Source organism: Lotus japonicus, chromosome 1 (assembly GCF_012489685.1).
Source record: "Lotus japonicus ecotype B-129 chromosome 1, LjGifu_v1.2".
Lineage (NCBI taxonomy): Eukaryota > Viridiplantae > Streptophyta > Magnoliopsida > Fabales > Fabaceae > Lotus > Lotus japonicus.
In genome coordinates this window covers 55,973,215-55,990,887 of record NC_080041.1, presented here as the reverse complement: position 1 = coordinate 55,990,887, position 17,673 = coordinate 55,973,215, and the positions used below count along the sequence as shown (strand labels likewise).

At 41.8% G+C, this 17,673-nt stretch overlaps 2 protein-coding genes across 3 annotated transcripts; both read left to right on the top strand.

The window, feature by feature from the left end:
- The first annotated feature begins 3,038 nt into the window (after positions 1-3,038).
- On the top strand, positions 3,039-5,295 carry LOC130730288 (phenylacetaldehyde oxime monooxygenase CYP71AN24-like). Of its 2 annotated transcripts, XM_057582261.1 has the most exons (3): positions 3,039-3,162; positions 3,512-4,337; positions 4,432-5,295. In XM_057582261.1, the coding sequence occupies exons 2-3, from the start codon at positions 3,513-3,515 to the stop codon at positions 5,038-5,040; spliced, it is 1,434 nt and encodes a 477-aa protein (XP_057438244.1). In that variant the 5' UTR covers positions 3,039-3,162; position 3,512; the 3' UTR covers positions 5,041-5,295. The 2 variants fall into 2 exon arrangements, with proteins under 2 accessions (XP_057438244.1, XP_057438236.1); XM_057582253.1 differs by lacking the exon at positions 3,039-3,162 and having other exon boundaries at positions 3,223-4,337.
- Positions 5,296-6,590: 1,295 nt separating this feature from the next.
- On the top strand, positions 6,591-7,505 carry LOC130739224 (uncharacterized). Its single transcript, XM_057591478.1, has one exon. It carries the CDS (start codon positions 6,591-6,593, stop codon positions 7,503-7,505), a length of 915 nt encoding a protein of 304 aa, XP_057447461.1.
- Positions 7,506-17,673: the final 10,168 nt, after the last annotated feature.

Sequence of the window (17,673 nt, the reverse complement as noted above, 5' to 3'; positions counted from 1 at the left end):
ACAAGCAGAATAAAAGTAGACTAGTTCTACAAACTAACTAAATAAAATAGATACATAATATATCTAACAACCCCCCCCCCCTTAAGCTAATGCACTGCATTCAGTTTACTTCTGCAGCTTCAACCATTCTTAGCTTGTTGCGTAGCTTCTCAAATTGCTCCATCTTTAACGGTTTCGTCATGATGTCCGCAATTTGATCTTGTGAATTACAGTGACTTAATTTCACAACTCCATCATTCACCGAGTCTCTTAGAAAGTGAAATTTCACATCAATATGCTTGCTTTTGCCGTGAAATACACAGATTCATGGATAGCTAAATAGTTGGAATGTTATCACACATAATTATTGTCTCTGTGTTCTCTTGAATTCCAAGCTTTTCCAGCACCTTTCTAAGCCAAACACACTGACAAGCACACAACGCTGCTGCCATATATTCAGCTTCCGTGGTGGAAAGAGCAACCACAGGTTGCTTCTTGATGAACAAGAAATCGCTCCAGACCCTAACATAACTGCAAACCCAGATGTACTCCTTCGATCATCAAATTCTCCAGCATAATCACTATCTGTAAAAGCCTTGAGTCTCAGGGTGCCTTTACTTTTCTTGTAAAAAATCCCAAACTCAGTTGTACCTTTAAACTATCTTAATATTCTTTTTGCTGCAAGCCAATGTGACATAGTAGGCTTGGTCATGAACCTGCTAATTAGACTAACATCATACATCAAATCAGGCCTAGTCACAGTTAAATACATGAGGCTTCCTACAACTTGCTTGAATAAATTTTCCTCAACTCTGGGCCCTGCTTCATCCTTGTGCAGCTTTGTGCCTGGAATTATGAGATTTTTTACTGCATTGTTGTCTTCCATACCGAACCTTGCTAGCAGTTCTCGTGCATATCACCTCTGATAGATAAAAGTTCCACCTGGACTTTGTTTAACTTCTATTCCAAGAAAGTGCTTCATTTTCCCCAAATCAGACATATCAAACTCCATCATCATAGAATTTTTAAATTCATCACACATTGCATTATCATCTCCAGTAAAAATTAAGTCATCAACAAAAGACTTACTATCAGCCTTTTACCTTCTTTTAATCTTGTGAACAATGTGTATTCATGGGGGCATCTCTCAAAACCTTCTTGTAAAAAGTAGGCTTCGATTTTGCTATACCAAGCTCGTGGCGCCTGTTTGAGACCATATAACGCTCTTCTCAGCTTATAGACCTTTTCTTCTTGTCCTTTCTTTATGAATCCAGCAGGTTACTGCACAAACACTTCTTCCTTGAGTTCACCATGAAGAAAGGCATTCTTCACGTCAAGCTGGAAAACCTCCCAATTGAATTGAGCTGCCATTGCGAGTATTATATGGATAATGTCTAGCCTTACCACCGGAGCAAACACTTTAGTATAATTTATCCCATGGCGTTGTTCATACCCTTTTGCCACTAATCTTTCTTTGAACTTCTCTATACTCCCTTCTTCATTAAGCTTAGTTTTGAAAACCCACTTGACTCCAATGGGTGTAACTCCTCTGGGCAGTGTAGTAACTTCCCAAGTTTGATTCTTCTGTATGGCCTCGATTTCAGCGAGCATTGCTTCCCTCCATTTTCTGCTTTTCACTGCTTCTTTAAAAGAAATTGGATCATTTTCAATTTTCATCATCATTGCACTCTAATTTTCTTCCTCGGACAGTCCTTCTCCTGTTTCATAATCATGGAACCAGGTTGGAGCTCTTCTTTCCCGCAAGCCCCTCCCTGCGATCAATTCTTCATATGCCACTGAGTTTTACGCATTCGGAGGGGATTGCAATCTGCTTCCTTCTACTGTTGTGCTATAGTCTGTGTTGCGGACCCTAATGATGTGCTGATGGGCCTTGTTGGAGTGCTGCCCAGCGCTGCAGATGCGCTGCAAAACCCTCCTAGTGCACCTTCTTCTTCATTCTGACCATTTTCATCTTCCCATGCCAATTCATCTTGCTGGTGTTCTGCTTCTAATTCATTCCAGTCTCAACTTTCTTCTTCTTCTTCAAAAACAACATCTTTGCTAACTGTGATCCTTTTTGAGATTGGATCAAATAGCCTCCATGCCTTAGACTCGTCACTTACTCCTAAAAAGACACACTTTGTTCTCTCATCATCCAGCTTACTTCTCTTTTGATCCGGTACATGAACATGTGCTACACATCCAAAGATTCGAAAGTAATCCACCACCGGTTTTATGCCACTCTATGCCTCTTCTGGGTCTTGTTTTCAACTGATGTTGTTTGACAACGATTCTGAACATGCACACACCATCTCACAGCTTCAGGCCAAAACGACTTAGGAACTAGTCTTTGACAACATTCATAATTGTTCTGTTCTTCCTTTCTGCAACCGCATTTTGCTGAGGGGTGTATGCTGTTGTTAGGTGTCTGTTAATGCCCTGTGATTGAAAGCAATGGCATGCTTGAGCTGTTTTTTTTTAGGATGTTTGAAATGTCAAGATTTGAGATAGTTTTCTAGTCTAAAGCAATGGCATGCTTGAGCTGTTTTTTTTTTGTACATCGGAAAGATAAATTGCATCATCCAGGAATCGATCCCTGTACCTCCCACCACCAAACCCATATGTCACCTATCTCCTACCACTTGAGCTGCTTCTTTAGGTATACTCGTGATCTAGGAATTAGAAAATAAATCAAAAATAAAACAAACTATAAATTTGTAACCGTTGATAACTCCCAACTATTACCACTAACAATGTTCATAATTGTAGGAGTTATGCAATTGAACAAACAAAACTATTTTAAGGTGCAGGAGAAGAGAGATAAAAAAAAAGTGGAAATATGAGATATGATAGATGATATGGTAGAAAATGATAAAAAAATCGAGAAAAAATTAAGTCAAAATGAATTGAAAAGTAAACGGGTGTGAATGAATAAGTGCTTGTACATTAATGAATGTATGTGCTGCATAATAGGTTGTATCTTTAAAATAACAATGAGTGCATGTGCTTCATTATAGGTTGTATCTTTAAAATAACAATGAAGGAATGAGATGGGAGTGGCAGAATCTGCCGACACACAGCATGAAACGTACGGGATTTCTACATTCTATTCTCATTCCAAACATCGGTGCTCTTAGACCTCAGATTACGCAAAGATTCAATAGAGTAAACGATAATTGCAAGGTACATTCCTTATCTCTAATCTTTTTGAACTTAGCTTAAAAAAACGTGAAGATATAATACATGATGGTCTCACACCACTACCACTACTAGTAGTCCAGTACAAGCCAAATGTAAGTGCAATGCAGCACGTATCCTTTATTTGGTGGTTTCGAATCTGAACGTGCTTTATTATGTGTATTTATGCACTCAATATGAAGCATTAAATCTACATTATGGTCTCACACCACTATCATTCTTTCTTTATTCTGGTCAAGGAAAGAATGGCTCTACAATATCTGAAGTCATTTCTGAAGCGAGTGCCTCATGACCCAAATGATATCCTTTTCATGTTTGTTTTATCTTTCATCAGCATGCTGCTGCTGTTGTTTAAGCTCCCTAGAGGAAGCAAAAGGAACCTTCCTCCATCTCCACCAAAATTGCCATTCATTGGCAATTTCCATCAATTAGGAACAATTCCTTATCGCTCTTTTCAAACTCTCTCGCAAAAGTACGGTCCTTTGTTGTTGCTGCATCTGGGTCATCTTCCCCTGTTGGTGGTTTCCTCTGCAGACATGGCCAGAGAAGTGATGCAAACCCATGACACAGTTTTTTCAAGCCGACCCCACCTCACATCAACAAAAGCCTTACTCTACGGGTGCAATGACATAGGATTTGCGTCCTACGGTGATGCGTGGAGACAGAAAAGGAAACTTTGTGTGCTTGAATTACTGAGCCTTAAAAGGGTGCAGTCTTTTCAGTTTATCAGAGAAGAGGAAGTAGCAGCTTTGGTTGAGAAAATACGCAGTAATGGTACTTGCTCTGTGAACCTTAGGGAGATACTTATTGCAACCACAAACAACATAATTTGCAGGTGTGTTTTCGGAAGAAAATATGATGTTAAAGGTTGCAGTTTCGGACCGCTTGTGGCAAAGATGATGACTCAACTTTCTAATTTCAGTGTGGGGGATTTGTATCCTTTGTTGGGTTGGGTTGACGTTCTCACTGGCCAGATTAAAAAATTCAAGGCCACTTTTGAAGAATTGGATGCTTTTTTTGATAATGTAATTGCAGAGCGTAAGATGGAAAGGAGGTATTTTGAGAAGAAAAAAGACTTCCTTGATATTCTCCTTCAACTGCAGGAAGGGGGCATGTCAGAGTTTGAGCTCACCCAAGATGACTTGAAGGCTCTCTTACTGGTCTTTCTTTCTATCCCTCTTTCTGTCTGTATGCAAAAAGTTTCATTGCCCAAGCACAATTTTGAGTGTTTAATTTCTATTTCCATAATTTCAGGACATGTTTTTGGCAGGAACTGACACATCTTCAACAACATTAGAATGGGCTATGGCAGAGCTGGTGAAAAATCCAGCCACAATGAAGAAAGTCCAAGAAGAGGTAAGAAGAGTTGTGGGGAGTAAATCAAGAATTGAGGACAGTGATGTAAATCAAATGGAGTACATGAAATGTGTCGTCAAAGAAACTCTTAGGTTGCACCCAGCAGCTCCTCTTTTGGTTCCTAGAGAAACAATTTCTAGTGTTAAGCTCGGAGGGTATGATATTCCTAGTAAAACAATGGTATATATCAACGCATGGGCAATTCAAAGGGACCCTGAGTTGTGGGAAAGGCCAGAAGTGTTCATACCTGAGAGATTTGAAAACAGCAAGGTTAATTTCAATGGTCAAGACTTTCAATTTATCCCCTTTGGTTCTGGGAGAAGAAAATGCCCTGGTGTGACATTTGGGCTTGCTTCCACCGAGTACCAGCTTGCTAATCTTTTATGTTGGTTTGATTGGAAGTTACCTACAAGTGTTCAAGATCTAGACATGAGTGAAAAATTTGGGCTCAATGTGAACAGAAAAGTTCCTCTCTATCTCGAACCAATACCATACAACAGTATCTGAACATTAGTGTTGATCCTCTACTGTTGTGTTTTGTTTTTGTAATAAATGTCTAGTAGACAAAAGTGTGGTGTTTCATGCAAATAAAAGAAAGTGTAAGAATAAGTAATTGGGACAATGGTGAGGTGATCGTAGGTGGTTGACATTTACTCTGCCGGCCCAAGCATTGGATAAATAAGTTTTTAATAGATGGTCCAGATAGTTCACTTGTAACCTAGTGATGACTGGCTATATAAAAGTCATAATTTCGTCCTTTCATTTTCACTATTTTCAAATGTTGCATTAGGCATTCGTCCTTTAATTTTCTTGAATTTGAAATGTTTCATTTCGTGGTTCAACAAGAATAATCCGCCGAGAATTTCCCCGTTCTTCAACTCCGATGCGATTTTATCCCCATAGCGAATGACTACTATATGACAACCAAATTTCATTGAAAATCAGAAAAAGTGAAATGAATACTTTACCATTAAATATATTTAATCCTCCTCTTGTGTTTCTTTGATGTGTGATATGTCCTGCGTGCTTAAAGGAGAATACTCTTGTCAAGTGAATCTTTTTTGTGAAGAATTGCAAAGGGTTGATGAACTGGGCGAGACCTCAGAGACCCTCGCCCAGGGATGCTCGCCTCAAGGCGACCCACAAGCTAGGGGTTTGGGCCTCCTCCGAGAGGCCCAACCGGCCCACTAAGGACAATTAGACACGTCGGGCCCAACCCCTAGCCTATAAATAGGGGTGGTTACCAATTGTAAGGAACTCTTAACTCATTTGATGAATAACAAACTCAAGATTCAGTTACACTCTCTCTAAGCGGTTACACGCTCTCTCTCTCTAGATTCTCTCATTGCAATCCTCTCACACTAGGTACTATACCTCCTTTCTATGTTCTTGGCTGGAACATTTAGCGGCGTCTGTGGGGATCGGTAGATTTCGATTCCCGGACTACGTGGATTGCTGTTTTTGGTTGAAAGAAGTTCAAAATTCTGTGCGATTTCCTCTGATTTTTGTGTTTTTTGGTTGAATTTCTTGTTCGCGGTTGAAATCCGATGGAGACTCGCCGTCGTCGCCGTAGTGAAACGTTGAAGCAGAGGCGCGGTTCACCACCGCGTCGTGTGAGCAGAAGGCTACATCGTGAGGAGGTTCGTCGCGAGTAACCTGAGCAACGATCTCCAACACACTCGCCGGAAGCTTCAGGAGGCGGATCGTCATTACCTCAAGCTCCGATCACTCACCGAGACTGGAGATGTTTGATCCGCAACGTTGACAACATACGACAGCGGAACGACTACTTGCCAGAGCAGTTGGACTACTATCGCGTCGAGCAACAGAAGGAGGGAGAGCGGGAAGCGGAGGCTGTAGCGGAGTTTGAGCCATTCTCGGCAGCGGTAAGGGAGGTAGCAATTCCTGACAACATGAAGAATCTCGTTCTGGAGACGTACAGCGGAAATACATATCTGAAGGATCATTTGCTTTACTTTAACACAAAGATGATGATAAGTGCAGCTTCCGATGCGGTGAAATGTAGGATATTCCCATCAACGTTCAAAGGCACGACGATGGCTTGGTTCACAACTTTGCCTCGCGGATCTAGCACGAACTTCCGTGATTTCTCGTCGAAGTTCCTTGTTCAGTTCTCCGCAAGCAAGATCAAGGAGGTTACGATCGATGATCGGTATAATGTTCGCCAGTTAGAAGGAGAAACTTTGAAGCACTATGTATGGCGGTACAGTGCAGTATCTGTCAAGATCGAGGAGTCGGAGCCGCAAGCATGTGCCCGCGCCTTTAAGAATGGACTCCTCTCGGGGATGCTGAACAACAAGCTAAGTCGGAAGCCTGCTCGTTCGATGGCGGAAGTCCGCGCTCGGGCGAACACTTACATCCTGGATGAGGAAGACGACGCGTTCAAAAGGAGGCGTGAAAAGACGGAAAAAGATGGCGGTCGGAAGGACTTATCTCCAGCGGGAAGGCAAGGTCGGGAGAAGGGAGAAAGTAACAAGCGAAGGGATAAGAAAATCAAGCCATCGGAGAAGCTAGCGAAGGAACAACTTTATCCGAAGAAGGAAAAATTTGAGTGCCGGCGCCCGTGGCAAACTGATTCTCGCCGACGAGAGTGGTCTGGCAAAAACCTAAGCGCACATTTGACAGAACTGCTTCGGGAGGTCAAGGCAACGCATGCAGTCGAAGAGGGCGAGAGGGAAGTTAATCCGCCGCGGGAGGTAGTGGACAAAACCAAGTGCTGCGAGTATCATAGCTCGGCGGGCCACGACACCGGTGACTGCTTCACGTTGAAAAATGAGATTGAGAGGCTGATCAGGGCGAGAAGCTCACAAATGAATGATCCCAGCGATCGCTGGCAGGGCGGGTGCCAACAGGGGAATCCCTACAAGGGAAACCGCCAGCGGGATGACCGCCATCAGACACCAACAGCGGACAGGAAGAGACATTGGCGACAAGGAAGAAAGGAGCCGTAGAAACCTTCAACAAGACTCGAACCACCGGTTGGGACGATCAATACAATTGCAGGGGGCTTCGGCGGGGGCGGCGACACACAAGCGGCGAGTCGCAGGCATGTTAGGGCGGTGAGTTCAATGCAAGAGTTTTCAATTCCATTTGGTTTTCAACACCCAGACATAGTGATATCAACGGTAGAATTTGAGGGAATTAAGACACAAAAGGACGATCTCGTGGTGGTAATGGTGAGGATCAACAATTACAATGTGCGAAGAGTGCTTTTAGACCAGGGTAGCATTGCGACTATCATCTATGGCAATGCATCTGATAAATTGGGGTTAACAGATCAAGACTTGATGCCATATTCCGGGACTTTGGTAGGCTTTTCGGGGGAACAGGTCTAGGTACGCGGCTACTTAAATTTGGACATAGTTTTTGGCGTTGATGAGAACGCAAAGCTCTTGCGCATAAGGTATTTGGTTTTGCAGGTAGTGGCGTCCTACAATGTCATCATCGGTCGGAACACGCTGAACCGCCTCTACGCAGTGATATCAACAGCCCACCTGGCGGTGAAATGCTCGCTGACCTGTGAGAAGGTAAGAAAGATCGCGGTAGATCAACGTCGGGCGATGGAATGTTACAACAACTGCCCGAGCTTGTATGGGAAGAAGGGAGCCGGCGCTGGGCATAAATGTTACGAGATTTATATCTTGGAAGACGATCAGGATCAGCGGAGCGTCTAGGGCCAAGGTCAACGCGGCGCGAGAAGACATGGACGGTGGATCAGTGAAAGGTATGGGGGACCAAGAAGGATTCGAAATCAGGAAAGGCCAGATGGCAAGACAGGGAAAGATGGGTAATTACTGATTCTCGTGCTGAGGAGCCCTAGGCAGACGTGATTGGGAACCTGGAAATGTATAAATTCAGTAGGGGAGTACTGGCAATTGAGCTCAAGCTCACAGTTAATCAGGAAAGGCGCTTGGAGAAGTTGGTAGAAGACAATTTTGACCTCTTCAATTGGAGTAAAAAGGAAGCAGCATTCTGGGGGTTGGCCATGTTCAAAAAGCCAACCCTTTTGGGCATGTGTCAAGAAGGAAGTGGAGACAAGGGGGCAGTGCTACAGGGCGCGATTCAGTTGAAGATACAGCGAAGCCGCGGCAAGCAAAGCAAATTGGGAGACGTTGATAAATCTCGGCGCGAGCCGAAGACTGAAGAGGAACGGTGCCAAGCGCGTCGCCGCAGGAACAAAGGAAAAGGGAAGGTGGAGTGTTGGAAACCAGTGGGGGCCGCGAATTTTAAACCTTCAAAGGCGGCCCGGTACGTCGAGGGAGGGAACATGCTAGACAAAAGCCCATTCTACCACAAGGTGGCCGAACGGGGCGACCAGCCTTACAAGAGCGAAGAATGGGTGGCGAGTACGTCGGGGGTGATGAATGACGTGTTCAGCGTAGTACTCTAATCAGAAGGGATGACTACTGGGAAGTCAGAGCAAGCGCGGAGCAGGAGCAATAGCATGGCGGGAAGGGGCAAAAAATTAGGACAAAAATATAGATGAACTCTTTTTCTCCATCGCGGGAGTTTTTTAATGAGGCATCCCTCAATAAATGTAAAAATATCTTTTTACAATCAAATACAAAAGGATATTCTCAGCAATACTCCTAACTCACAACTGAATTATAAAGATTGCTCGGTGGGAAAAATTTCCTGAAGGTGGCGATCCCAACACGACCTTGATGTCGGGGGATCGCTCCGTAAAGTCCGGCGCAACCGTTGTTACCCGTCAGCGACGTGTGCAGATAAGCTTCTTATCCCAAAAGCCTCCCCGAAATATGGGCAAGCATTTCTAACTAGGCTAAGCCTTGGGTAACCCACATGGCCATTGGGACCCAAGCCACCATAAGCCCTCGCCAGGCAAAACTAGCGAGGCCACACCTGATCGTACGGGAAAAGCGTGTGAACAAGGCATCAGTTCAAAACTAAGCAAATGTCCTAGTTAAACCCAGCACACCATCAATGTCGTTGAACGTAATTCAGAGTTAAATTGAAATCAAACGCAAAACAAAACATGGCGCGGCGATAAACGAAGGGAGAACAAAGGCACTCAAAACAGGCGCTCAAGACAACTATTCTCATTAAAGAAAGACAAGCAAAGTTACAGGTGTTGGTAGGAAAAGACGCAATTATTACACAATTATTCTAAGTATTGTTAACGGTCTTTTCCTGTTCTATGTCTTCATCATTCAGGAAATGCTCGGCGACAAAGCCTGGGGGATCCTCAGAGCCAATCAATCCGGCGGAAGTGACCTTCTTGAACGCCCCCATTGGGCTAAGATCTAGCTGGGGATGGAGGCGTTGAACTTGGGCTTTGGAAAGGAATAAGTCGCGACCGCGCTCGAAAACGGCAGCTGCAGCGGCACCCAACCTTAACTTCTTTTCGAGAGCCTCCATATTGGATCGGGCTTGGGCCCCTGCCATGACCAGAGCTTCGTCCTTCTTAACCACTTCGGTACGGAGGGTTTCAAGTTCTGCACCCATAGAGGAAATGGTTTGGTCTCTGGAGACAAGCAAGTCATCCTTCGTGTCAGACTCCTGCTTCGCCTCCTTTTTGAACTTCTCAAGCACGGTTTCAAGTTCCAAGATCCTTTTGTCCCGGAACTCCAAGCTGACGGCAGAGCGATTGGATTGTTCTGATAGCTTCGCGGAGGAGGTGGCCTCTTGGGAGTCTAGCTGGGCCAGTAGCACCTCGCGCTCTTCAACGAACTTGGAGTTAAGGGCGCGAAGGCGACTCACCTCCTGCTGCAAAGCTTCAGAATCCCTGGCGGCCCACTTATAGCGGTAGTAAGCATGGAACAAAGTCGCCAGGGCACCCTCGGACACTCTGTCTAAACCCTGACTTTGAACCACTTGCTCCAACCTCTCGACTTGTGCCGGCGGAAGGGAAAAGGTGAGTGGCATCCCGTGTTTCTCGGTAGTGGTGGATCGAGGTGGCTTGTGACTCGTAGGCGGCGGCTGCGTCTGACCAGTGGGGGGTTTTGAGGTTTATCTGGCGGGCGGCGGGGCAACAGCTCCACCTGGGGCGACGGTAGGTTGAAGCCTTTGAGAAGCTTGAAGCGGCGCGTCCGCCCAATGGAGCGAGGTGGTGGCATAGTTGACTCCATGGGAAGCTTTGTGGATAAGCTCACCGTGTACATCAGAGGAAGGGGCTGGAGTTGTTTTGGGCTGACCACCAGGCTCACTAGAGGTGTAGGTGGCGACCGGGACGTTTTCCTCGCCAGAAGGAGAAGTGGCGACCGAGTCAGTTTTCTTCTAGAGAGGCGGTTGAGAGACATCTTCGCCGGGGTTCTGGGGTGCTCGCTTCCTGTTCTCACCGTTCAAATTAGAAGGGGAATGAGTGTTGTCGCCCTCCAGGTTGATTTTGGGGGGAAATGGGACGGTCTTCTTCTTCGCGAAGGCAGCCAGAAGGTCAGCGCTGGTAAAATTCATTTTTGCTGTTCAGAAGGCAATAAAGAAAAGTTAGTAAAATGTGGGAAGTATGAAATGAGCAAAGCAAAAGGAACAAATCAAGAGAAGGTCAGGCGACCTAAGTATTTGGGAGTTAGTGAATCTCTAGCTCCCCCGATCACACGAGCGCAGTCTAGAATTGGGAGCTTAGCCAAGACACTGATGACAATCTTGTCTTCCCTGGTCAAAGAACTCTCGGGCGGGTCAATGATCTTGGACGGTTCTTTTGTCCAGTAAAAGGGGAAGCTGGTGGTGTCGTCCCTTGAAGTGAAGACTTCAGGGTATTCGTGGGACACCACGATTTTTAAGTATCTCCGGGCGAGGTCGTCTGTGACAGTGGTCCAAGGTGGTTAAAGCGCTTGCGGCCGGGCCTAGCTTTCAGAAAAACCCAGCTACGCAGCGGTGATGGTTGGGTGGTTACGCCATAGAAGTAAAAGAAGTGGGAAGGCTCTGGCTCTCGATGGATTGCATCACAGGGAATTTCAAAGCATCGCAAGAGGGCCCACCTGTTGGGATGAAGTTGAGAAGGGGCGACGTTGATGTCGCGCAGCACAAAGCAAATGAAAGGGGAAAAGGGGAGTCTAATTTCCAAGTCGGTAAACATGTATTCGTACATGTAGAAAAAATGGAAGTTGCACGCATCATTGTGGGGGCGACGATACCATGGACACTCGGAAGCTGAGCAACCGGCGTAATAGAGGATGTTGTCGAGAGATGTCTCATGGAAAAATCCACCGGACCTTGAGGAGAGGTCAGAAATTAGTTTCCACCTCTCGAAGTAGGATGGTTGGTGACAAACGCACTGCCGCGGGTGCGTGCCAAAGTATTCTGCTTTGAATGCAGTACAAGGTGTTGAACACCAGGATCGTTCTCACAAGGAATCAGTGAATTAATAATTGATATATTAGAGTAAAACAAGCAATTAAAAAGGGGGTTTCGTTGATTTGATTGAAAAGTAAGCAAACATAAATTAAAAGAGATTTAAATCAGATAAGAGAAAGTGTTAGTCATCGGATTTTAACATTCATGTGCAACAAACCTTCATTGGTTACAAAAGATTAATTCTTCCTTATTGTTTCCCTAATTTTTGAGAGTTGATTAACTAAGCGAAAATCAATTCACAGTTTCCTAAACTAAGCGATTAAGAAACAGTTACGAACTAACATGAACTAAGCGAACATGCATCAACTCTTATTTCTAAAACTACGGAATTAAGCAAACCCTAGATCAGAAATAGAGATGAAGAGAATTAATAAAGAAGAAATTTGCATTAAGAACAGAACCTCAAGTTTGCAAACACAAGAATATTAAAAATCCTAAGACTAACTAGGGAGTTTAGCAACTCATACTAGAAAAGAGGAGAAATAGGAGGACGAGAAGGTGAGGCGGTGTGATGGTGGTGAGGTCTAACAAAAGCCTAAATTCACTTATTTATACTAATAAATAAACTTGTTCATCAAGTCACAATCTTTGTTATCTAAATCTTTTCTAAATCTTCACAAAATCGGGCCCACATAAAGGAGTAAACTGCTGAACAATCAGGCATTCGCGGGTCCCACAAGAAGTCTGAATCTTCAATTGAGGTAAACATGAGAGTTGTATCTCTTTAAGTCAGCTTCGTGGGCCTTCAATTGGATCCTAATTCGGAGTTCTGTAGCCCAAGATATGATCATTTCAGTGCAGACTGTTCCAGACTCGCAGGATTAGCGACAACAACTTTGCAAGGCCATTTTGACCATGTTAGAGGCTTGTTCTTCAATTGTACTGAACATGAAATTTGTATGGCTTCAAGTTAGCTTTCCAACGACATATTATGGGCCTTATTTCAATCTGTTCTAGAAAAACAGTCATAGAAACTAAAAGTGTAGAATTAAGCTCTTTTCCATGAATAATCCAAATAAACACTAATGGTCAAAATATGGCTAAGTCATAACAATTAAGCACAAAAATGTATATAATGAAGGTTAGAAAGACACACGTAAAGTGCATCAATTATGCGCTTATCAAATACCCCCACACTTAACCTTTTGCACTCCTGGGCAAAACTTAACTTCAAAGAAGATTCAGAAAATCAATTATGATAACAAGTACTTCCTAAAACCTAAAAACTCAGCTCACACTTATCTTTGAGAGGTAGAAATTCAGATTTATGACCAAGAAAACAACCACTTCATTTTCCACAAAGATTAGACAAATTAGATTCCATCACCTACATTCCAAGCCAACAAGAAATTGCAAATTGAACATGAAAGTTGGATGCAAGTGTTATACTCTCTACTCTCAAGTGTTTGGGCTTGTGTTTAATCAAGTTTAAGCAACTCTCATCATCTCATGAAAACATGCATCTATCATAGGCTTGACAAGATTCTAATACATCAATTAAATTGAACAAATGCATACAAAGATCAAAGGACTTTTCAAGGTTGTAATGAGGCCAAGGTTAAGGAAGGATTTATGAAAGATATTCAGAGGTAAAACCTTAGGAAAAATAAGAGCAATGGGGAAAAATTCAAATTAAACTTACTCACAACCCCAAGAATTAACACATTCTTCCTTTTACAACTTCATTTTTTCAACTTCCACTTCCTTTTCTTTCTTTAGTACCTTCCTTCACTTTGTAACTTCTCTTTCTTTTTTTTTCCTTTCTTTTTTTTTTTTGCATTTTTTTCTTTTCAGCATTTCCATTTTTTTTCTTTCAATTTTTTTCACCTTGCTTACAATTTATCCACAAGGAAGATACCTCTTTTGAGCAACTTAGACCATGCATTCAAATAATTCACCCCCACACTTACCGAACACTCATTCTCAAGACAACTCCAAAGCTCTTACATTCCCTAAGGTAAGGTATCATCATTGTTTTTCACTTAGGCTTGTAATGAGCTACAAAAGAATGGAGATATTAGGCTCAAAGGGGCTAAAACAAAGGTTAAAACATGCAAGGCCAGTAGCTTATTGAAAAAGAATGTCTAATCACTTCAATGTGTGCAAATGAACAACAATTTCAGTCAGAATCAAGTCAAGTTCTGCAGCGCATATAAACATGAGGAAATCACACAAGAAAGAAGAGAATGATGGCAAAGACATTACCATTCAAGTGTTTGGTCCAAAATCTCACAAGGTAGTCTCACATGGCAAGCATATAACACAATGAATCCAACAAATCAGTTCTCAATGCAAATCATGATGAACTCAAAATGCAAGCAACTTCATCCAAAAGAGACATAAAACTTAACAGAAAAGTGGTTACATTGCTCACAAACTCAGCATCTCTAAAACTCATTGAAAAAGTGTGAACTATTTTATTGAAAACAAAAAAAACAAAGCAAATAAATTGAAACTGCAAACTATCCTAACTGAGGTTCTACTACTCCTAAATAAGATTCCCACCCCCACACTTAAATCACACATTATCCTCAATGTGAGGCACAAATAATCAAATAAATTAGACAAGTGTAATAAAAGAGAAAGGTTAGGAAAACTCAGGGATCAAGGGAGCTGGCGAGGCATGAAACCTAGTAATGCTCTGAATCTGCTATCACTTGGGTCCGGTGGAGGCCTTGCATTAAGATGAAGCTCATAGTCTTGAGGCACAACAACAACAATCCACAAATCAGGTGGCTTTGGAGGGATCTCATCTGCAACAATCTTAACAAACTCAAACTGTTCTCTAGCACCTTCAGCATGACTCATGACAATGTTCAGTTTGTGTGAAAACTTTTTCCAAGCATGTGTACCACCTGAAATAAGAGCAAATGAAAAATCAGTACATTCAACAATCAACTCTTTTGTTGGAGGCTTCGGTAGAGGTTTCAAAACATATTCCTCCATGGAAATTGACTCCTTGCAATCAACAGAGTCTCCAATAAGCACGACTTTTTCAAAAATGTCTAGATTAACCAAAAGCGGCTTATGTGGAAAAATTGCTAATTTAGATCCACGTTCTACATCCATCTTCTTAATTTCATCCCTTGCAAAACACTTCTTGAAATCATCCAACAACTTATTTTCTTCTTCACCATGATACATCTTCTCATTCTCATAAGTTCTTTGTGGAAGAGAGAGATGTATTTCTTGTTGGTTGGCTTCATCATTAGAATCAGCATCAGAAGCAACATGGACTTCAAACTCGTTAACATCACCAGAACCATCAGTGCTAGCATCAAGATGAGTATCAACACAAGGATTAACTTCATCATCAATCTCGGCATCAACTTCATGTTGCAATTTGTGAGCGCGTGCGACGAGCAGCGTGTTCAAGGAGGTAGCCATCTGTCCTAATTGGTTGGTTAAATTATAAATGGAGACCTCTTCCCTTTCAAAGAAAGACCTAGTTTCTTGAATGGACGATCTAGTTTCTTGCTGGAATTGCATGTTCTGGATCGCGAACTGCTTCACCAATTCTTCAAACGACGACTCTTTAGATGGTGGTGCAGGGTTTGCTTGTTGATGGAATTCCTCTTGTGTATAGTAGCATTGCGGATCATAAAAAGGATATTGAAATTCCTCTGGCGGATAGTAGCATGGTGGTGCATAAATAGACTGCTGGAATTGCCCTTGTTGATAATAGCAAGGTGGGTCACACCAAATATTTTCAAAATTCTCTTGTGGATAACATTGAGGTGACTCAAACTGTTGTTGATAGCTCTTGAGCAACATTTGTGTAACAGAAAATTGTATCTCGTCGAGTTTGACTTCTAGCTTATCAAGTTTAGCTTCCATCACAGCAAAAGCTCCACAAACCAACACTTGGTTCAGTTTTTTTTTTCACCACAACAACAAAAAAAAAAGTTAGTGGAAAAGAAAAAAAAAGAAAAAAACAGGTTAGTAAAAAAAAAAGGATAATAACAAAAAAAAAAGAGTTAGTAAAAAAAACGTTTGAACGAAACCTGAAACAATAAAAAAAAAGTTAGTAAAAAAAATCTAGTAATAATAATAAGAAGAATAATAAAGAAGGGCAAGAAGATAGAAAAGATAGCAAAATACAATAAAAGAGAGAAAAGATACAGATATAAGAATAGAAGATACTGATATAAAAATAGAAGATAGGAAAGAGAATTAGAAGATATGAGATAGAGATAAAAGATATGAGATAAATATATAAGATATAGATACAAAATAAAAACACAAGCTCCAATCTAATAAATCAAATCAAATCAAATCAAATCTAATTTAATAGTATATACGGTCTTTTTTTTGTTTTTTATTTTTTCAATAGAAACAAATATTAATAGAATAAAAAAAAATACTCTAAAAACAATCAATAATCACCGAAGTCCCCGGCAACGACGCCAATTTGACGAACGCACTGTCGCGGGTGCGTGCCAAAGTATTCTGCTTTGAATGCAATACAAGGTGTTGAACACCAGGATCGTTCTCACAAGGACTCGGTGAATTAATAATTGATATATTAGAGTAAAACAAGCAATTAAAAAGGGGGTTTCGTTGATTTGATTGAAAAGTAAGCAAACATAAATTAAAAGAGATTTAAATCAGATAAGAGAAAGTGTTAGTCATCGGATTATAACATTCAAGTGCAACAAACCTTCATTGGTTACAAAAGATTAATTCTTCCTTATTGTTTCCCTAATTCGTGAGAGTTGATTAACTAAGCGAAAATCAATTCACAGTTTCCTAAACTAAGCGATTAAGAAACAGTTGCGAACTAACATGAACTAAGTGAACATGCATCAACTCTTATTTCTAAAACTACGGAATTAAGCAAACCCTAGATCAGAAATAGAGATGAAGAGAATTAATAAAGAAGAAATTTGCATTAAGAAAAGAACCTCATGTTTGCAAACACAAGAATATTAAAAATCCTAAGACTAACTAGGGAGTTTAGCAACTCATACTAGAAAAAAGGAGAAATAGGAGGAGGAGAAGGTGAGGTGGTGTGATGGTGGTGAGGTATAACAAAAGCCTAAACTCACTTATTTATACTAATAAATAAACTTGTTCATCAAGTAACAATCTTTGTTATCTAAATCTTTTCTAAATCTTCACAAAATCGGGCCCACATAAAGGAGTAAACTGCTGAACAATCAGGCATTCGCAGGTCCCACAAGAAGTCTGAATCTTCAATTGAGGTAAACATGAGAGTTTTAGCTCTTTAAGTCAGCTTCGTGGGCCTTCAATCGGATCCTAATTCGGAGTTCTGTAGCCCAAGATATGATCATTTCAGTGCAGACTATTCCAGACTCGCAAGATTAGCGATAGCAACTTTGCAAGGCCATTTTGACCATGTTAGAGACTTGTTCTTCAATTGTACTGAACATGAAAGTTGTAGGGCTTCGAGTTAGCTTTCCAACGACATATTATGGGCCTTATTTCAATCTGTTCTAGCAAAACAGTCATAGAAACTAAAAGTGTAGAATTAAGCTCTTTTCCATGAATAATCCAAATAAACACTAATGGTCAAAACATGGCTAAGTCATAAAAATTAAGCACAAAAATGTATATAATGAAGCTTAGAAAGACACACGTAAAGTGCATCAATTATGCGCTTATCAGTTGGTTGGTGTTTGTTCCAGCCGGAAGGCCCCTCGGGATGGGGGTTGGTAAAGATTCGAAGGACTTAAGTCGGAAAGCGGCAATTCCCTCTGTGTCGAGGGGAACTAATGACCCGGATTTAGTAGTGTTTTTAGGGTCATTTCTTTGCTAGTTTTGAGTCTTTTTCGTGTGTCTCAT